This window comes from Motacilla alba, chromosome Z (genome assembly GCF_015832195.1).
Source record: "Motacilla alba alba isolate MOTALB_02 chromosome Z, Motacilla_alba_V1.0_pri, whole genome shotgun sequence".
Lineage (NCBI taxonomy): Eukaryota > Metazoa > Chordata > Aves > Passeriformes > Motacillidae > Motacilla > Motacilla alba.
Window position 1 is genome coordinate 49,432,541 of NC_052046.1, and position 23,058 is coordinate 49,455,598.

General features: G+C 38.9%; 1 protein-coding gene across 4 annotated transcripts in view; it reads right to left on the bottom strand.

Annotated features, from left to right (window-relative positions):
- LOC119695229 (DNA excision repair protein ERCC-6-like 2) overlaps positions 1-21,660 on the bottom strand; it is a 50,822-nt gene extending 29,162 nt beyond the window's left edge. For all 4 annotated transcript variants that reach the window (XM_038123242.1, XM_038123243.1, XM_038123244.1 and 1 more), the window contains exons 1-9: positions 21,370-21,660; positions 18,416-18,840; positions 14,110-14,229; positions 12,454-12,647; positions 9,703-9,864; positions 8,313-8,520; positions 6,746-6,886; positions 5,116-5,229; positions 3,545-3,664 (exon numbers count right to left, since the gene is read on the bottom strand). In XM_038123242.1, coding sequence (XP_037979170.1) covers positions 3,545-3,664; positions 5,116-5,229; positions 6,746-6,886; positions 8,313-8,520; positions 9,703-9,864; positions 12,454-12,647; positions 14,110-14,229; positions 18,416-18,840; positions 21,370-21,391 — 1,506 coding nt within the window. In that variant the 5' untranslated portion in view covers positions 21,392-21,660. The remainder of the gene's footprint in view (positions 1-3,544; positions 3,665-5,115; positions 5,230-6,745; positions 6,887-8,312; positions 8,521-9,702; positions 9,865-12,453; positions 12,648-14,109; positions 14,230-18,415; positions 18,841-21,369) is intronic.
- Between the last annotated feature and the right edge of the window lie 1,398 nt (positions 21,661-23,058).

Sequence of the window (23,058 nt, forward strand, 5' to 3'; positions counted from 1 at the left end):
GGTAGGACACAAACACTACATACAGGCCACTCTTTAACCCTTGCGTACAAGCAAATCTAGTTTTACTGGTGGAAGTAATTAATATCCCATAACAGAATGTTTCCCTATGTATTTTATCTCTGTTTGGTCAGAGAACAGATAGGCTGAGCAGATGGAACCTTTTCAACTCTGCAAAACAGTTACAGCTGCTTAGCTAATAAACTTCATTTAAAAAAAAATCACAGCCTTTCCCCCCTTAATTTTTTTTTAAATGCTGCAAATGATTCCTTTGCAACTATGCTTATCTACAAAAGAGTAATCACCTGTACCAAAATTTCTGTGTAGTCTTTAGTGAATTTCAAGTTAAAAGATTAAGTAATGCTTATTCAGTCTATACTACCAGATTAAAGTTACAAAGGAATGTCACTTAGTTTCTAGAATTTATGAAATGAATTATGAATTTATTTATTTAGGAAATGCAAACTACTCCAGTGCAACAAGGTTATTAAAAACATTTTACTATCATTTTTCTCAGTTATTTCCAAATAAACATGTTAAAAATTTATAAAGCCATTTCCAAGCTTTAGTACCAGTTGACTCCTCTGTGATAACTTTCTTATGGTACGACAACTTTGTAAATTACATATTTACTGAATGATTTTGCTTTCACAGTATAAAATACAAAATCATCACAAATAGCTTCCATTGTATAATTTAGAAAAAAAAAGCAAGTCACCACACCAAAAAGGTATGAACCAGTTTTTGGCACCGTGAAGTTAAAATTAATGGATCCAAAAGCCAGCTTATTTTCAATGATAGCTATATAATCCACTACCTTCCCTCCAGGCACAAAAATCATTGAATCATACAAAAGTTTGGGTTAAAGATCATTTTGCTTCAAACCATGCCACCATGGGCAGAGATGCCACCTATTAGATTGAAAGTTCTGTCCTAACTGGCCTTGAACACTTCCCGGGACAGGGCCTACACAGCTTCTACAGGCAACCTGCTCCAGTGCCTCACCGCTACCCTCACATTGAAGAATTTCTTCCTATTATCCAATCTAAAGTTACTGTCTTTCATTTTGAAGCCGTTATCCCTTTTCCTATCACTGTAAAAAGTCCCCCACCAGATTTCTTTAGATTTCCTTCATCAATGAAAGGCGGCAATAAGATTCCTCCAGAGCCTTCTCTCCTCCAAACTCAGCAACCTCAATTTCCTTAGCTTTTCCTCATGGAAGAGGTGTTCCACCCATCTAATAATCTTCATGGCCCCTCTGGACTTGTTCCAACATGTTCTTATACTTTTTGTGCTGAGAAAGTACATTGCATGAGTGGAGCAGAAGAGGAAAATCACCTCTCTTGCACTGCTGGTCACACCTTCTTTGATGCATTCCAGGACACCTTTGGCTTTCTCGGCTGTACAAAATAATCCTTTGGCCATACCTGCACCACTTCAGGCACCACCCCCTCACAGCTACTGCACAAAATTAACTCTGGCCAGAATCAGGACTGCATCTTACCACAACCACATGTCAGGTAGTTGTACAGAGTAATAAGGAGGCTCAGGGGAGACCTTTTTTCCAGGCTAAACAAATCCCAGCTCTCTCAGCTGCTCCTCATAAACCTGACACTCCAAACCCTTCACCAGCTCCTTCCCCCTTCTCTGAACATGCTCCAGCAGCATCTCAGTGTCCTTCTTGCCTAGAAGGGCCCAGAACCGGATACAGTGCTCAAGGTATGGCCTCACTAATGCCAAGCACTGGGGAAGAATCACCTCCCTGATCCTGCTGGACACAAAATTTGATATAAGCCAAGATGCCACTGGCTTTCCTGGCCCCCTGGGCAAACTGCTGTCTCATGTCCAGCCACTGCTGACCAGTACCTCCATATCCTTTCTCACCTGGCAGCTTTCCAGCCACTCTTCCTCAGCCTGTAGTACTGCAGGGGGCTGCTGTGGCCAATGCAGGACCTGGCACTGGGTCCTGCTGAACCTCATACCACTGATCCCTCTGCAGAGCCTTCTTAACCTTCAGCAGACCAACAATCCCACCCATCTTAAGTTTACAAAGCTACTGAAAGTGCACTTGATCCCCTCATCCAGATCATCTGTAAAGATGTTGAACAAGACTGGCCTCAAAACTGAACTCTGGGAGACATCACTGGAGACTGGATGTCAACTGGATGTGGCACCACCCATCACCACTCTCTGGTGGTGCTGCCCAGCCAGTGTTTAGTCTGGCAAAGGGTGTACAAGTCCAAGCCATGTCCAAGCTTTTCCAGGAGAATGCAATGGAAAAAAAATTAAATTTCATGAAATAATAACAAAAATGTAAAATAGTAAAGTGAATAATGTCATGGTAAAATAATCAGTAACAAAATTGCTTCCTAAGCAATTCTCCAACTCCAGAAGATGATGGATTTGGTTTTTAAAGCTATTATTAATTTAAGAGCTAAATTCACCTTCTCAAAACAATCAAGTGTATACAACAAAGTTAATATGCAGGCATTTCATACATATGTATTAACAATAAAGAAAGATGTTGCTTACATAGTAACAAGTCAGTAAAGTGATAACAGCCATTTCTGCTGCAGCAACATAGTCCTCCCACTGCCACCGGTCCCAAGAAGAAAATGTTAATATCCAGGTTTACAGAGAGCCAGAATTCTGCATAGCTTCTAACCCTCCCAGTTACTCTCAGCTCCAGAGTACTACTAAAACTACTATGGTTTTCTTTTTAATTAGTTATATTAGACATACTTTTAATCTACATTAAACAGCATCATAATAATCCACACTATATGTTATCACATCATCTTTTGCTCCTCTCTGAAACCAGAGAAAGACAGTTTCTGACATGAGGGGTTTGGTAGATTCATACCAGACACATTTATTTTGGTCATCTTCAGCACTACTACTATGATTTTCATTTAATGTCCAAAGGGTTCAAGAAATCAGTAAGCACTCGGTACATTTTCACCAGTTCCATGCTATTCATGACTGTGTAGGTCCCACTTACATTTACCCTAAGACATTCTTTACAGATTGGAGAGTCCCAGCCTACTTGGCTGCTTCTGATACAGTTACTAATCACATTTGTGGCCCTTCTCTGAACTGTTCTCTGAACCTTTACAAAGTCTAACATCTGCTTTTTGAGAGGAGAGATTGGAACTACACACAAAATTGAAGCTGTGCACAAACCATTAAGGCCATAATGATTTTGTTTTGCTTCCTTTTCTTTGCCAGATATTTTTGACTGTCTTGAGAAGCCATGGTTTCATGAAACAATAGTTCTGTTGACTATAAGGGTCATTTCCATGCACTCCATCAAACATGTGAAGCTAAAATCTCAGGAAATTTTAGCATCACAGATTACTCTTATCTAGTCTTTGCCCAGATAAATACTGATCCATGACAGGAGATTCCTGCTGTTGTATGATGAACAATAAACAGAATAATTAAAACCCTCAAAACTATTATGTGTATATTTTCTTATATCCATATAATATGGGCCAAATCTATTACTATTAATAAAATTTATTTTTCCTCTAAGGAAGGGGTTTACCTTCATTTTTCCACTATATTTTGGATCTGAAATAGTTTCAAAGGCTGCATCTTTGCTTAACTGCACAAAATCTGGAAAACTGGAAAATACCTGGCTGCAAACTCGTTTGATATGCGCTTCCTGGAAGAAAAGCAGAAATTGAACAGTTGTTAAAAATCAGACCTATATTAAGCCATGCAAGAAGTTAAACAGGTTGAAATATGACCTGCCAAAGTATCTCAAGCAGAGTTATGTGGTTTTTAATTTGGTTCACTACAAAACTGCTGGATAAAACATATCCTGTGTGTTTTGCTTTGTTTCATTTAAAAACAAAAGCGATTCTTAATCTGAAATCATGGATTGTATTCAGAATTTCTACTCCTGGCCAGAACTGTCAGTTTCAAAAAATTCTCTTGCCTTGACGTTTGCATTACCCAAGAGTTCTGCACCAACATTTCTCTTGACTCTCTCGGGTAACAAGCCAGTATGGGAATTACATATTGTTCCACAACAAAAACTGCACAGGAAATGGACTTAAGGTGTTCAAAAGCCACATAAAGCTCTATTGCTAAATTTAGCTCTGAACTTAAACATGTCATCACACTTTAAGTCCACTTTTCCAGAGAGAAGGAAAACATCACACCTCTCACCTAAGAATAACACATGTAAGGGCCTTCAATACTCAAGGTACGAAACACTACAAAGTATTAGTTTCTTTAGTAGATGTTGGTAAAATTAATAATTATGCATGACACAGAAGACCATAAGTCACAAAATACTTGTATTCCATTATTTCAGAGGTTATTAAAATATCAGATGTTATTACGACAAAAACCACATATGCAATACACAAAAAAGCCCACCAAAAACATCTGGGTATATGTTGTGTGTAATGTGCTGGACACTAAAAGTAACATTTATGAAAAAGCAAAACTGCTTTTAATGGAACAAAACTGCTTTTAATGGAACAAACTCGCAAAATTAACTAGGACAGAAACTAGAATTTCTCTTCCTTGATAGATTCTAAGAAAAAATTGTAACGTTCCTAAATCCCTTTCCTCACTTCTGGATCTTAAGGCTCACAAACAAGCATTTCTGAAACTGCCATTTGTGGGTCTTGTTGCTTGCCGTGGCAACAAGATAATCTGATACTGATCTTTCACTGAGTACTTTTTTCTAAAACACGTTTCTCATTATTTAAACAAACTCAGCTCTTAACATAAGTACTAGAGAAAAAATCCATTCTAATTATCTACTATTTATTTGCACAAAGACATTCCTCTTACAGACACTCTTCATAAATGTAACAAAAATGGCACGATTAGAAATCATTAAAAATTCCTCTCCCTTCTAACCTCTTCAATATTTTATACCCTTACTTTCAGATATGAATCAACTAAATGAACATGCTGTTTTGTATAACATCTTTATAAGGTATGCATTCTGTATGACTGGATGGAAAAGGATTTTTACACAATATTTTAATTGCAGTTAGTTAAGACTTATAAGGAGGCCAGCAGCAATTTTCATTCAAGAGTTTTCATCCCATTCATTTTCCAAAAGTCCATTTTTTAGATACTTCTGAAACTAACCTGCAGTTTGCTAGTGTTGTCTGTCTGCAGCAGTGCAGCATGATTTGCAACCTTCTGTAGGATCATTAGGTAACTGAAGCGCAATGACTTAATCGTTTCACCATGTGCATTTACCTACAAAAAAGAACAGTTTATGGAAACAAATACTACTGAAAATAAGTAATAATCTCAAATAAATGCTATTCTTACCAGGTTTAATGCATTAATAATTCTTAATACTATAACTGATCCCCAAGAGATGAATACTGTATTTCTGATAAAAATGAACCAAGTTTGGTTTTCCTTCAGCTTTGTCACCCTATTAATAGAAACATCTTCTCAATAAGAAAAAACCCTATAGCTATGTTCATTGCTTGCTAAACATTTTAGATAGCAACTTCTATGGACATCCCATGGAGATAACCAAGAATTCTTCAGTAAACAAGAAGATGATGACTTTAAAACTAATTAAATCAAGCAAGAGCAGTCTGAATAACTTCTTACTTTTCAACTGCTAACTTTACTTTTCTCTCCAGCAAAAGCCTATAAAGCTTTACAAACAACTCAAATAGCATAATTCATGCTTCAGACATTCTACAGTGCAACAGCAACTGTGCAACAGCATCAGCTATCTTCCTAGTTATGGCTGGCTGGCTTGATCAATATTTGTTTTCCTTTGCCTTCTAAAGTTATGAAATTTCACAGTTAACTTTGGAATAAAGCAGTCCATAGGAGCACTCAACTATCTGCACGCCTGCCTACTGCCCTTTTGTGAATCAACTCCACCAGCATTTCTTTTTTTTCTACAAAACATCACTAGAAACAAAAGCCTGCAAAGAGGGCTAGTATCCATAGAATATTAAACAAAACTGATAAGAGGATTGCTCATAAAGAAAGATGCAGGAGACTGAAGAAGCTACATCATTTGGAAAAAAACTCAAAATACTACACAAGAATCAGAGCAGGCCAGAGATAAAAGGGAGAAATAGGCATGTGACATATGCTTCTAAATGTCTAAAAGATGTGCTTAATCTGAGCCTACTGAGTGAGGTAAGCAAAACAAATACAAAGCTAGACTGATCAAGGTTTAAAGAAGTCCAGAGAAGATGAAAGAAATCTGCAAAGCTGTTACTCATGGACAAAGTTCGACTTGTGCTCTTCATCTGCTGTTACAGTTCTTCCCTCATGACGCCAGGCAAAGTGAATGTTTAACGGCACAGAAAGGCACGACTGCAGTTAGAACGCAACGAACTACCCAGGCAACCTGCTGAGTTCAGCCTGCCTCCCATTCACAGCTCCTGCACAAACCGCCTGAGGCACCTGGGAGCAGCATGCCTGACACATACTGAACATCTCAACGCAGTACCCTTGCCAGTATCAACTAAATCACAGGTGCATTTATTAAGACAAAAGATCCAGAATTTACTGCATAGGGAACAATCACCTGTTCAGGGTGTGCAAAGCAGCTTTGCAGTAACCCCAAAGTACTTAACTCTATCATGCTGGTGATGCAGCCCCATGTTTTCAGCTGGGATATCCCAAACAGATGAGCTACAACTAGGCAAATTTCAATCAGCTCTTCATCAGCAGAGAGTCTCTTGAAAAATTCAGAAGCCTATGCGCTAAAATCCAAACGGTGCCAAGTTCTTACTTTGTAACAACAGTTCTTCCTCTTTCGGCCACTGTTGCAGCTACAGGGCTCTCCTGCTCTTAACACCAAGGTTACATCATCTGTCTCTAGCACAGCCTGGTACACAGCCCTCTGGAATTCAGTGAGAGAACAAAACACCATCTGCCAAAGAGAAAACACAAGAAACACTATCATGTGCATCATACAATGAAAGGCAAAAAAACACTGCATCAAAAAACACAAATCACAGATCACTGTAGAGTAGAAAAAAAATCTACACTTGCTCAAATAGTTACAGGAAATTATTCTACCACCAAATGAAAAAAAAAATGGATCTTGACCACAAAAAAGCATGAAACTGTAGCAAGAATAGTTGCATACTTATTTTATTCCACCCCAAAATTCTACAAAGCATATCAATATCATTCTAGAAGAACCTGCTGTTATTTTGCTCAATACCTTTAAACATGGCTTTTGTGAAGGAATAGGAAGAGGAAGGAAAAGTGAGTGAAGTAAATGCATAATGTTAATTACAGATTTCTCTCTGTTTTGCAAGATGCTTAATTTGCCCTTTCTTTCCTCTTTTTAGGCATTAGCTGTTGTAGGGCACTACCGCAAGTGAGACAAACAGAATAAACAATGAGAAGGCAAGGATCTACAAAGTGCTATGGCAAAAACTCTGATCCCTCTTCTGAAAGACGATGGGTGGCATCTCCATGACATCTTTAGTCTTAAGCAGCAGGAGACAGAAATCCCAAGATCATTCCTTAACCTACACTATCCACATGGCAGCAGCACCATGCTGAGCTATAATAATACAGCAGTAACTTGAACATACACTCACATTAACAAGATAATGAAAAGAATAAAACCTGCTAGATTCAGAAAGGAGACTGACTGATGTTTGTGTTAATCTTTCCTTCGGGAGACTGCCTAGATGACATTATTAGAAACTAAGGATGAAGAAAAAACACCAAATTTTGAAAATAAAACCAGATGCAAATTTACATATTTGTCAACTTAGAAGAAAAGACTTAGCAGAACTCTTAGCTATATCAAAAAAGTATTATCACTTCATGTAATATTTATAATTGCATCAGATGAACAGGATTACAGGCCTATCACAGAATCAGTTTGTCTGAGATTTTTCTTTTATTTCGTGATCAAAAATGAAGGAGTTAAAAGCAGACTGTTCCATATACAAAGTTTCAAGATGCAAATTCAGAAGTTCTGTATAGAATTTCAAGACATTTACATATATAGCTCTGGGCTTGCAGAGATAAGGACAAAAACATACATAAAACAGATGTGTAAATCACTAGTCAGAAGACTGGCTGAGCATTTTCATGCTTGATTAACTCCATTTCAATGTGCAATCATAGTAATTACGTGGACACATTACTTCAAGTGCACTACAAAGCACATTACTTCAAGTGCACTTTTTCCAAGACTATGGATTCTTAAGTTAAAAAGATGAAGACAGAACCATAAACTACAGACATGATGCAAGAGAGAAAATACAACAAGAAGACGAAAAAGAAGATATACATTCATTAGCCTTGAATTTGAAATGTGAAGACACTCTTACTCTGTCTTCCTTTTTTGGCAACTGATCACTGATAAGCACTTTGGTACGTCTCAGAAACCAGCCAGACATTATTCTTGCTAGCTTCACCATGGCCTTACGACCTGTTGCTAGCTCTCTTTTAGTTGCAGTGTGCCTCTGGCCATGCTCCACCGGATCAGAAAATTTCTTCTTGAAATGTACTCTGCTACCTAAAAGTCCTGGTACAGCCCTATTAAAAAACAAAAGGGGATAGGGGATTGATTATCTCATTTAATACCACAATTTTTATTTTTTTTTATGACTAGATATCTTAAAGTAGCAACCACCAGAGAAACTACTAAAAATTTTAAGTACAAACAGAAACATACACTATTTTAAGACAAGCCATTTTTTCCTTTGTTTTCTGTGATTCTCAAATGCTAAGACATACCCCTCAGGAAAAGGGTTCCAATGTCAAGAAAAGAAAAAGTTTAGCAGAACAACAGAAATCACAATTATATAGAAGCTCTAAACTACAAAGCTGCTAGTGTTGAGGAGCCTAAACTGGAAGCTAAACAGTCATGTTTTCAATTTTTACTGGTTTTTACTGGTTTTATGAAATCAGAATATGCAGATATTACAATTAACTAAATAAAATCTTGAGAAACCCAATAGTAGAAAGAATTTAGTAACTGTTGGCAGGATTACACATTGCAACAATCTACTAAAAACATCAGCATAGTTTTAAAGAACCAAATGCAACACTAAGCTTAGAATATTCTTCCTGCTATTTCTGTTCTGTGTATCCTTATATTTAAAGTATATTTGCTTTCTTCTTCCTCTACAAAGCATTCCCAGGAGATTTAGATTTGTATCTATGGTCAGTTGCACCTCTCCTTGACCATTAAAAGCTTTTCTGAACAAGACTGTTACTTTTAAAATATATGCACTTGTGCATTTTGGGAAAAAAAAGCAAAATATTATTATTTTCATCCTCCAAATAGGTCAGAATGACCTGCACATACTGGACAGAGCAAAGGCACTATGTTGGTCAAGGTTGTGTTATGATTCCCTATCTACTGGACAGAAGAAAAAAAGAGTGTCCCCAGGGAAAAAAAAAAAAAAAGAAGAAGAAACAAAAACAGGTAATATGGGAGGTGGAGCAAAAATAATTTTAACTACTTCCCAAACTCCCCAAAGAAGCCAACTGGGATGAACTCCAAATGTATTAAGTAACTGTAAAATACCAGGAGCTTACCTCCCCAGTAAGTTATATTCTCAAAAAAAAATCAGGTGTTTTGAGGTTGCAGGTTGTGTTTTGTTGTTGTTTTTTTATAACACAGATGGGTCCATCCCATCCAGTCCTGCCCCAACCCCACTGCACAGTCAACACAAAGGAATGTTTAAGCATAAAAGAAAGTATTTTATTTACCAGTCCATAACACACCAAAGTTCCTTCATGTTGTTTTGAAGAATGGTTCCAGTAAGACCTATGCGAACGCTGCATTTTAATGACTTCATGGTTTGAGTTATTTGAGCCTTTGGATTCTTGATTCTATGCGCTTCGTCCACTATCACAGCAGACCACTCTATACTGCAGATCAATAAAAGATTTCATTAATTGACATTACTTGTCTCATCATCCCACATACATACAAAAAGTGAAGTCAGCCACACAAATAGCTGCGATTATATTATAACACATTATTACTTTTTGATTTCCCTGGTTTTTTATATTCTATCACTCTATTTCCTTATATTGTTTGTTTAGAAGATTCAATTAACATAGTTGAACATAATGGCTAAACTACATCATCAAGTAAATAAGCTACTGTTACCTGTAGCAAATGCTTTCTGTGACCAAAGAAGCTTTCAATATGTGGACCAATGAATCCAGCATATCTCACTAAAATTAACTCCACTCATAATTAAGATTTACAAAAAATAATTAAGTCTCTGTAGGTAAACTACTGAAATACACTTAACATAGGTATGCTTCATTTTATCAACAAAAATTATCCAAGGCAAATACCACTGAACTGAAAACATTTCAATCTGCATAGCTTTTCTACAATAAAGTATCAGTCAAAAACACATATACAATATGAGTATAGCAGAGGAATTTTAATATTTTGGGATTGTGATGACAAGGAACATGGCTATAAGCAGTGACCAAAAGATATTTTGCAGCCAGTTCAAGAATAAAACTTAGGGATAATATACTGAGATAATAATAAAGAAAGTCTTCAAGTCCCTAGGAAAAGATTTACTAACCTTATGAGTTAACTTTATATATATGAATATTTCAGAACACAACCATATCCAGATTGATATGCTGCAAAAAGCTGGAACACACATGTTTAGAGATGTTTAGTAGAAAGTGTGTCTCCTGAGCAAGCTGCCTTTAGTTCACTAATGAAGGCTGATCTTGTGGCATTTTTGCTAATCACTAAATACATTCATTCATAATCAAGTTCCTACATTCCCAAAATATGGTAAAAATTGGAGTTTCTGAAAAGTCTAAAGGATGTTCATATCCTAGCTCCTTCCACTTAAATCTCTCATTCTGATTTACATGCATAACTGATCATATGTATTGTTATTCCTGACAGCTAATTACTTAAGAGCAGCTTTTGTGGCCAATCCATCACCTCAGTGAAGCAAGACACAAAGCTTCACCTGGTGTCGAGATCACAGGCCCATCCAGTCACATTCTCTGCAGAAACAGTTAGATAATCTGTGTGCTGAAGAAATGTATTTGCAGGCATTGACACATTAGATCTGCTCCACATATGCATCTATTTCCTGACCACAATCTATTCTATGATGAAGCATGCTCAGAAAGAGCACAAACAGTTGATAACAAAACCACTTTACTCTTCTATCTGTAGTTCTCTACACTTCAGACCTGAGCTCAGAAATGAAGACCTGATTGTTTTGATGATGGATCTCCAGAAAACTAAGGTACTCTCTGGGGCCTGGACCTTTCCCAACACCTGAAATGCCAAGATCTGCAGATCCAGTTATATCAGCTGCTGAGGGCAGTCTGCTACCAGCAGCCATTGACATAATTCGTACCTTACTTCCAAGATGACATACGGGAAAAGGACCTTTAGGATTGGATGAGAAATGTGTGGGTTTAAATCTCAAAGTTTTTAGGGTTCAATAATCACATCAAGGTGGTGAAAAGAGCAAATAACAAGGAAAATACCTTTTTGAGCATTTGCTAAAAATTCCAGGTGATTGTTCTCCTTACACTGACAGACAGAAATACCTTCTATGTATCTTTTAGCAGTCATCAGGTTTCAAGCAGGCAATTCCTACATCTTTCAGAGAACATTTCATAACTGTGTTACCAGCAAAGACTGGTTTTACGTAAACTGTTCAAACACTTACTGCTACCAAATGTCCCATTATAAAGACAATTGTATTGAGTCTGGCTGAGATGGAGTTAATTTTCCCACAGCAGCTCTCACTGGTCTGTGGGTAATTGGAAAGGTGCTGTTAACACACCAGTGCTTTGGCTACTGCTGAGCAGCACTGGCAGAGCATCAGTGCTGTCTCTTAACACTCCCCCCACATCAGTAGACTAGGAGCGGGTAAGATCCTGGGAGGGGACAAAACTTGGCCAGCTGACTCAAACTGACCAAAGGGATAACTCATCCCATATGGTATCAGCTCAGACATAAAACTAAGGAAAGGAGGAGGAATGGGGCATTTGTTATTTATGATGTTTGCCTTTTAGAGCAACTGCTACGTGTGCAGAAGCACCATTTCCTGGGAAATGGCTCAACACTGCTAGCTCATGGGAAGCAGAAAATAAACCTTTTCTTCCCCCTCTTTGTTTGTGCATACCTAAACTCTTGTTTTTGCTTTAGTAAACTGCCTTATCTCAACTAAAGAGCTGGTTTTTATCTTAATTTCTCTTCCCTGTGCAGCTGGGAATGGACTGATAGAGTGACTTGGTGAGCACCTGGTGTCCAGCCAAGGTCAACCCACCAGAACTGTACAGGCTGAATTCAGTAGTACAAGATAAATTCAATAGTACTGGGATTCTTCCCTGCTGCACAGTGAGTCAATGGATTTAACAGCAAATATGTTGTATGGAAAAAAGTCCTTAAAAAGAACAATGCAATTAGACAGTTAAAATTCAGTGTGTACAAAAACATATTAAAACTATTACCTGTTAAATTCATCCAAATACAGGCGAAGTATCTCGTATGTCGTAAGAGCAACTTCAAATTTCCCTTGCTTGATGCGACTCATATCATCATCTTTCTTACTGCCATGCAAGATAGCAACTTTAAAGTATCCCCATGTGTCTAACTCATCCTTCCAGTTGTACAGCACTGAAAGGGGGGCCACTATGAGAAAAGTCTGAAAACAAATATGTATTACAGTATCACTAGAAAAACTAAAATATAGCAATTTCTCAATAACACAAGTCAAGCTCTTGACTATTTTACTGCTCTGAGCAGTCTGTTTAATTCTGCCATTTCACAGGATGTATGGAAAATATCTAAATTTAATATAAATTCAAAAGTAATCAGTTTCCCCTGAGTATGTATATAATACAGCAGAAATATACTGTCGTACTAAAATTAAACACTAAAAAGCACTACTTAAATTATACTCTTAACAAATGCAGTAAGGTGTGAAACACTATCATTTTGCATTGTCATAGCACCTGTATACCACAAAATGTTTTACAAATGGAGAAAATAAAAGGATTAAGAGGGTAGGCAGCTTCCTCAAATCTATAAGTCTAGTCATCATGGGACTGGAAAACCGATAGTCCTGAAAAGAGTTAAAAAAATTAGGACAGCTCATACAATTCACTTAGTATCACTTAGGATAATAAAATCAAAGAGGTAGGAAGTGACCTTGGGACATTTTCAGTCCAACTTTATAGTCAAAGCATGGCAACACTGACTTCAAACCCAGGCTTAGCCAACTGAGGTCTTCAAAACCCCGTAAGGATGGATGGGGTCTACAACCTCTCTGTGACCTCTTTCAACATTAAATGTCCTCAAAGTGACATTCTTCCCTCACGTATAGTCAGAGTCACAAACATTCCTGTTTCTTTGCACATGAAGTACTATCCCTTTACCCCTTCCTCTCAGCCTGTATTTCCTGAGGAGCATGTATCCATTATTCACAGAGCTACAGTCATACGACCCATTATGCCAGTCAAATTCTCTAACTATTGCAGCAAAATAAAAATAACAATGGGAAAATAGGAATCACATGGTTTCTGTAATGGGTAAAATTAAAATGATCTTCAGATTTATCTTATCCACACAGAACTTTTACATGTATCTTTTTTGCTGTCACTGTATTTCATTACCTAGATTATCAGCCAGACTTTCTTAACACATTATGACAGCCAATCAAGAAAACACAGGACATCACAAGGCTATTAGCAATACACTTTCCAAACATATGGATTTTTCTTAATTAAACACCCTGTTATTATAGATACACATGCTCTTTTTTACTTTAAAAATATCATCACACAACACTAATTTTCTACTCACTGACATGGGCTTTTCAATGTACTCTAGCCACAAATCTAACCCAGACACCTCCAAATGTTTTCCATTCATGCAAATGAACAGTAGTAACAGATTAGACAATAACAACTAGAGAGAGAGGGCACTGTGGCAGTCTGGAAAATGGAAGGTTTCTCATACACTGCTAGGAAAGGCATGAAATCCTACTTCAGCAGCTGAATTTTAAAAATTAATGTACATAAACTCCTAGAACAAACAAACAAACAAACAAATCCAAGTATTCCCTTTTAACAAAATCCTTAAGCTAATATCACTAAAAGTTATACCTTCTTGGGGTTACAATCTGAGCCTTTTTTCATTGCCCGCAGTAAAAACTCCGGCATATTATTTTCAATATCCTCGCGTGTTCCCTTTTTGTGCAACACTGCAGCCAAAAATGAAATGACCTTGAGAAAGAAACAGTTCTCAGTAACTATGTATAATAAGAAATTGAATGAATTCCACAAAAAATAAACATTTAGGACAACATCCTGGACAGGACTCTGGAAGGTGGTTTGGTTTGGTGGGGGAGAAGATTTTTTCCTGGGGGGTGCAGGCAGGGGGTGTTTGTTGGCTTTAAATAAATCTAGTTTTAAAATGGGATCCCTCCCTCCTTTGGATTCCCAAGAACTCCTTGAACTAATGATAAGAGCAATTAATTGCTCTATCTCACTCTTTTACTCTTTGAGTGGAAATGTCACAAAAATACACAAGAGACAGAGTATGAATGAGCCAGGAAAAAATAGAGATCAAGCTTGTCTTGCAACTCTCCTCCTTTTCAGGGTACTTGAATTTCAGATGAGAAAACAGAAGGAACAGATACTTCTAACTATCCTCTCAACGTTATTTCTGCAAAAGGAAGAAGACACTTATCCTACAGGTTTGTTTTTTACTAATATGCCTTTTTTTGTATGGTCCACTCCTTCAAATTCCTGTTGTTGACATCAAAACCACTTTTTTTCTTTTGTGTCATATTCTCCCATCTGCCTCAAACCAGTCAAGGTGATTATGAGAACATATTTATTACAATACACCACAGCAAGGACAAACATCCCAGCACAGGCTATTCCAAACTGCTCCTATCATAATCCAAAACAGGAAGAAGGCAGAGGAAGATCTGGCCAAAACATACAAATTCAAATTTCACTTGGGATAAATGGTATCCATGGACTAAGTAGCAGCAAGGACCAGGTGCATCATCAGAGAGGTGCCCTTCTTTTACACTCCCAATAGGTCCCTTTTATTCAGAGCAGCCAGCTCCAGCCGCTTCCTTTTTGCAGCTGCTACACAGCTGTTCATAGCAGGACAAAGGTAAAGCTACCAACTGCTGATGTCCAAAAAAAGAACTTTCTCCCTCTAATGATGGGGAGAAAGAGCTAGTTAGGAGAGCAGAGTGCAGAAAAACACCTCCCTGAAAAGAGTAGATAGACAGAAGAGAGAAGAAATCCATCATAGGTACGGCCACAGAGTGAAAGAAAGGTATGTAGAATAAAAGTAACCAAAACATTTTTATACATAGTATCTCATAAACTGAGGTTGAAATGAACTGCCAGTTTGCACATGTTGTTTAACTAATGACTTCATTTGAGAATTAGAATCAAATTCAACTGAACAATAAATCTCCATGTCTTTTCCACATTCTCCATTCTTGATAGAATTTGCATCTCAAATTTCTAAGAGTGGCAAATGCAGTTAAACAGCAACTCATCATCAAAAATCTTTTGCTCTTCTAGACAAAGCAAGAAGCAACCTAAATGCCTTGGTAGCAAATTAGTTTACTGTGATCACACTAAGGAACATTATTCTATTTGCCTTCACCTAAACTTCAGCTTGATATGAATGAACCATATGGTCGGGACATTTAAAGCAAAAATCAGTTCAGAAATATAAAGAACATTAAAATTCAAATGATTTCTAGAAAAGTTTTGATCTCATTAACCATCCTATAATTCAGATACATTAAGCTTCAGCCAACTGACAATCATAAGACAACTTTTTCCTAAGACTATATCAGTTATTCAATGAAGTTTAAATTTATTTTTTCATACGTACTAACCTTTTCTAAACAAGCAAATTCTACCATTTCACTTCATATCCACTGAACTGCCTTTCCCATGCTGAATTTGAACACAAACACTGTGTTTAATAAAAAATCCACAAGATCACAGAATCATAAAATGGTAAGGATTGGAAGGAACCTTAAAGATGACCTAGTTCCAATCCCTGCCATGGGCAAGAATGCCATTCACTAGACCAGATTGCTCAGGCCCCCATCCAACCTGGCCTTGAACACAAAGGTTACTGGAAGGCCGCAATAAGGTCCTCCAAGAGCCTTCCCTCCTCCAGGCAGAACTGCCCCAAATCTCTACACCTGTCTTTATAGGAGAGGTGCTCAATCCCTCAGAACACCTCGTGACTTCCTCTGGACCTACTCTAACAGGTCCACATCCCTCCTGCACTGGGGACCCCAGAGTTGGGTGCAGTGTTCCAGGTGGGGTCTCAGAAGAGGGGAGCAGAGGGGAAGAATCACCTCCCTTGACCTGCTGGACATGCTGCTTCAGATGCACCCCTAGGCTGCAAGCACACATTGCTGGCTCATATCCAGCTCTTCACCCACAAGAATCCCCCAGTCCCCCTTCTCAGGGCTGCTCTGTATAACTTCTCCCAGTTTACGTTCAAGTCTGGGAGCACCCTAGCCCAGGTGCAGCACCTTGGAGTTTGACTTGTTGAACTTCATAAGGTTCTCATGGGCCCAATTCTCAAGCTTGTCCAGGCCTCCTCGGATGGCATTCCATCCTTCTGTTGTGTCAGCTGCACTGCTCAGATTTGTGTCATTTGCAACCTTGTTGAGATTGCACTCGATCCCTCTGTCTGTGTCACTGAGGGCAAAACAGGTGTTTCAAAACAGAGCCTGAAGGACATCACTCATCAGCAGCCCCCACCTCAACACAGAGGCATTGACCCCAACTCTCTGGCTGTATCCAGCCAGCCAGCCAGCCAGTCAACTCTTTATCCACTGAACTGTCCGTCCATCAAATCCACCCATCTCCAGTTTGGAGTTAAGGATGTCATGTGGAAGCATATCAAAGGCCCTACAAGAAGCAGAGACATCTGTTCATCTTCCCATATTGACCATTACCATAATTTCATCATGTCTGGCCAGGCACGAGTTTGCCACTGCCTCAGATCAGTCTCAACCTTTTTTTTCTGACCTCTGTACCTACAGAATTCTTTCTTGTTATTCTTCATATATGATACTCTTCATTGTGAGAAATGTGCCTAGAGAATCAGCTCTGAGATTCAAAAATGCAAGATGCAATCAAGACAACTAAATTTAGTTTTTGCCCCCAAAGTTTACTATTATCTTTCACACACACACACATATATAGATAGATAGACAGATAGATAAATATATAGATATTTCTTACTACACGAAATCAGATTATTTGCAGTTCTGAGTAGAAACAGTCCTCTGTAACTACTCAGTTCTTCAAGTACCATGGACAAGAAACACGGCCATGCTTAAAATGAAGCATCTGTTAACAGAGCACCATAAGCTAATTATACAAATCCATGACACACCTCTAAATGCTCTATGCAGAGTTTTGACAGTTTGGTTTACCCACTCCTCTTGTTAAATTTGAACTACAAACTACAGGACAACACTTTTTTATGCTGGAAGGGATCTCAACATTCTCCTAAATGGAAAGACAATAGAATACCTGTCAGTGAAGGAATGAGCTTGCATGGGAGACATGGAGCAAGACAAAAGAGAGTGGGACAAAGACTATCTCCCACAGAACTCAATCCACTCACTTTAAATCAGACAGACTATAGAGAATTTCCACACATAAAATCACCTTAATTATAGTAAGGTAAGTAAGAAGGTAAGTAAGAAGGTAAGTAAAAAGGTAAGTAAAAAGGTAAGTAAAAAGGTAAGTAAAAAGGTAAGTAAAAAGGTAAGTAAAAAGGTAAGTAAAAAGGTAAGTAAAAAGGTAAGTAAAAAGGTAAGTAAGTAAAAAGGAAGTAATTTAGGTCACACAGATTCAAAGCATAATGAAAAAATCAAGCTACACTTTATCCTCTCATCAATCAAGCTGCATTATCAAAAGAGTGATGGAAGTAGCATGGAATACCAAAGCACTATTTCCAGAGATGGGAGTGAAAGTGTCAGTTCTTTTGCATTCCCAGAACAGTGAAACTTTGTTTTCAGGAAAAAAGGAAAAAGGTATTTTAAAAGCAAGAGTCAGATAAGGGTGTCAAGTTCTTTTAGTGGACTCCAGTGGAAATTGCTTTCACAATAGCCAGGTAGCAATCCTCAAAGTAAATTCAACACACTAATATTTTAACTATCAGAATTACTCATGCTTTTACTAAAAGGATTCACATCCCAGTTTTATGGCCCATAAGGATTGAATCTTAAATCAGCAATGCACTCCTGGCTCTGAGTCCTGTCCTGGACATCATGTCCTGCCTCATTCATCTCTGCAACAGAGGCAGGTTTAAACTTCATAAATACAATGCTTTTTAAAAAAAGATTTACAGATCCCAGAAAATACTACATTCTCCCACTGTAGCAAACAAAAAGAATACCTGTATTGTCTTTCCAAGGCCCATATCATCTCCAAGAATACACCCTTTTTTATTAGCATAGTGTCTATACAGAAACTGGGCTCCTTCCCTTTGATAATCACGTAGGTATCTGTTAATGGTATATGGGATAAAATCGCCATCGTCAGATAATTTAAAAGCAACTCCAGGAGATGGAAGATTTTGGTCAGGAAAATATGGCTTTTCCAGATGATCCTCATCGAATATTAAGCTTTTCCAGGGTCCTCTACTGTCTTTGACTTTACAAAGTTTTGTTATTAGTATTTTCCTTTCTTCAGACTCTAAGAATGATACAACAGCAAATGATTTTCCATTCTTGTCCTTTTCAAGAGAAGTTATTGTTCCTTCATGAAGTTTTCCATTTTCAAACCAAGGGGCAAGGCATTTCTCCCCAACATGCCAACGGTCTATAAAAAAACCCAAACACACATAGTGATAAACTGGCCTGATGTACAAAGTATTTAATTTCTTCACTACTAAAACAATGGATATAAATTTAGTTAACAAAATGCATACAACTTCATACAAACACTTTATTGAAGGTAGCAGTAGAATCAAAATAGCAGTTACTGTTTACAGCTAGACATAAAATTATAGTTTGCTCTAACACCAGTATTTTAGAAATAACAGAAGATGTACAGGAAGAAAAAAGCAAAATCCAGATTCCAATGCATTAAGTTAACACAGTGGCTTCACACAGGCAAACACAGCAGTATGTATCAAAGTGGAAAGACCCCACATCACACTGGCAATGAAAAATAATACAAAATACCTCTAGCAAAAAAACAAGGTCTTCACTCTTCACAGTAAAAAGACCTCACAAATAATGGCTGCACACAAAGTCTTCCAAATCTGAACTGAGAGAAAAAGGGCTGTGCTTTTGAGTTTGCAGAAACAATTTCTAATCTTCCCTTGCTCAGTCATCCCAAAACAAAGGGATCCATGATTCATTTCAGAAAGTTTATTGTTTCTTATCTATTTGGTGGAGTAAGTTTTGATACTTACAAGAAAGTCATTATCAATTACCGTGAGATGCACCTTTTTTATAGCAAGGAGTGAGCCAGGGAGAATCTTCCACCAGAGCAAGTATTAATCATTCTATGACCAGTGGTGGTATATATTCCTGGACACATCAACCCAGACACTCTTCAGAGGGGAAAGAAGTTCTGAAGGCAAGAAACTCCACCTTCGCCCATTTTAATGTCTCTTGTAAAAACTGCAAGACTGGTTCTCCTCACTAAGTTCTGAGCACCTAGAAGCATACACTTACAGGACTAATGTCCACAATGTATTAGTTAAATCAATGATAACCATAATTCATTTACTAAATTGATTCAATGATATACACTTAGAGAAAACAAAAAGCATCCATGTAGCCAAGCCCACTATTCTGCAGCCAGCATTGGCCCAAAGCTGATGTGCAGGTAACGACAGAAATAGTACAAGCCTACAGAACACCCTTATTCCAAAATTCTTTGGCCTCTAAAGTATTCTTTTAGTTACAGAGATTTCATGGGCTACAGGTAGTTTGTCTGTTTAGCAAATACCAGCAGACTGCTCTCTTTCAAGTAGCTCCACTCCCCTTTTGATACATTTTTAGATTCCTAAAATTTGATGACTCCCAACTAAAAATATTGTGGGTCTGCTCTGGATACATGTCACACTTTTGCCTGATATGAACTTCGATACAAAGACCTAAACTGATGGCTCACTAGTTCTTACACTAACAAGATCATAAACCAAAGCCTCTCCATCTGATTCACTATTTTGCAGATCTCTTTAATAACGGCCCCATCATCCTTATTTGGAGTTCAGCACCACACCCTGTGACCTGCTACATAAGCTGCTCCAAGACCCTCAGCCATTCCCTTAGATCCTCTCAAAGACCTGAAGGTCAAATGTAACCTTCTGAGGCAAAGGGTGAAGTAAAGGCTGTATATTCAACAAATCATACATAACTAATCCTTAAAGTTCATGGTATTTGCACACATCTCTCATCGCGATGCAAAAAGATGAGTACATTAACTTCTTCCAGTAGCATCTAATTCTTTCTGCAATTTCATGAGAACAGGAACCAAAACTGAAAAACTGAAACCAGCTATGTACAGCAGACTGTTATATATGCAAATCAAAGTTAAAATAGCAGAGCACTTCCATAATTCCTTTTTTCTACAGTAGTGAAGAATCATGCAACATGTTCAGAAACTCTCAAGTTAAAACCATTATTTAAGACAACAGAATTTTTGTTTTTAACTAAGCTTTTACCTGAGGCTAAGGAGTGGCATATGGTACCCACAACTAGAGTTCAGGCGCAAACTGGAATAAATTACACTGGGCAATAGTACTAGTGTTACTAAACTCCAAACTTAGTGAGAAGCAGGGAACAGAATGAGAAAAAGGCTGAGACATAAAATGGTATTAAGGACACCATTGCTGCAAAAGGCCAGAAAATAATGCTGTTAAAGCCAAAGCATGGACTGCTGCTTAGTTTACCTAGCCTGATTCACCATGTTCTTGGCTTTTGAATTAGAACCAAAATTCATGTGGACTGGTCTTTAAAAACAAAGAAAATTATCTCACGTAGCTTCCTAGCATGGGCATAGTACAACTGCCATCAATGATGAAAGCTGGTATTTAAGATGCTTACCTGTACTTACTACAGGTGGAAAAAATGTGCCACTGTCAACATTAACTGTACTAAATAATGGTGGTAATGGCCTCCTGTCACGCACTAGCTCCTTTCAACCACTACTCCTCTATGAAATTATGTCGATTGCTTTCTAACTAAGTGAGGGTTGACCACTTAATTTAAAGTGCAAGGTTTCGTTTTCCTTTCGGTTTTTTTTTTTGTTTGTTTGTTTTTTTACACTCTAATAAATGACTGTAAAAACAGAATTCGAGGATATTGTAGAGCAAGACACATGGAAGACGCTTACCTGGGACACCATCACCACACATTTTAACTTTTGGCCGTGCAAAGCCCGACGGGGGCCGCGGGCGGAGGCACCGGGGGCGGACGGGCACCGGCGCGCTAGGGACCCACCGACGCCCCTCCGGCGGGCGGGTCACGGCGGTGTGGGCGCCGAAGGAGCGCCCGGGGCGCCTCAGGCGCCGTGGCTGTCTCCGCTGTCCGCACCGCGGCCGTCCCCGGAGAAGCGCGGCCGCACGGAGCCGAGCCCCCGGCCGGGGCCGCACGCCGGCCTCGCCCCGCCCCGCCCCGCCTGGCACCGACAGCGCCCGCGCGGGTATCGCGAGAAGTGCGTCACCATGGTGCCCCGCGCTCAGCGGCGCCGGCGGGAAGTATCGCGAGGTGTCCTGGTGCGGCTGAGCCCGGGGCCGCGCTGCCCGGTGATGCCGTGTCCAGTTCTGTCCTCCTCGGGAGAAGAGAGGCTTGGAGCTCTTGGAGTGGGTCCAGCACAGGGCTAGGAGGCTGATTAGGGGCCTTGGGAACATTTCTTTTGTGAGGACAGGCTGAGGGAGCTGGGCCTGTTCAGTGTTGAGAAGAGATGACTGAGCGGGGAGCATATCAATGTGTATAAATACCTGAAGGCAAGATGTCAGAGGATGGAGCCAGGCTCTTCTCAGTGGTGCCGAGCAATAGGACAAGAGGCAATGGGCACAAACTGTTACACAGAAGTTCCACCTTAACATGAGGAAGAACTTCTTTACTGTGGGCAGGTGAAGGTGACCGTGCACTGGGACAGGTTGTCCAGAGATGTTGGGGGGTCTCCTGCACTGGAGATGTTCAAGAACTGACTGGAGACAATTCTGTGGAATGTGCTTGAACAGGGAAGTCAGACTAGATGACTCTCTGTGGTCCCATCTAACTTTACCTGTTCTGTGATTCTGGGCAGGAGGAAAGAGATCTAAAGTTATTCTCTGAGGAAAAAAAAATGGAGAGGTGAGGAAGCGGGGCAAAGAGCTGATGCAATGGAAGGCATAGCTGGCACAGTACAGGGCAGCCAGCTGCACAGAGATGATGAGTGCTGAGAGCCAAGGATCTGACATTTGAGAAGAAGAAAAATTGAGAGACGCACTTGTTTACAGCCATTCCACCTCCATCCATGAAAACTGCTCTGCTTTCAGGAGAGCTGAACTGGACTCAGTTACATTTTGCAGATTATGAAGGCAGTCAGTAGCAATTACCCTGTTCTTTCTGAAAAAATAATTGGGCCCTACCAAGAAATCTATTCAGATTTACTCATATCTCAGTAGCAATGCAATAGAGTAGTACATGAATGGTATGGCTTCCCAGATCATTGCTATTACTTTGACAAAATGCCTTCACGTGCATTAATTGTGCTATACTAATTTCACTTCTGAAAGTTAAACGCGTATGTGTAAGGAGCATGTAAGATCTGTTTTTAAATCAGCTTTGGTTTTTAATGCAGAATTTGGGCTGATGTCTCCATTCCTTTTAATTATCTTTCAGTTTACGTAATTTTTTAGAAGGGACTGAACATTAGCAGTAAAGCATCTGTATTCTTTCGGCATATGCCACAAAACTCTGTACAATGAAGATGGATAGTTAGACTACCTAATCAAAAGTCTGCATCCTACAGTATTTTCAGAAGCAAGGCAAGGCAGTAGATACAGGTCTCCATGGTGTTTCTGCTAGCAGCAAA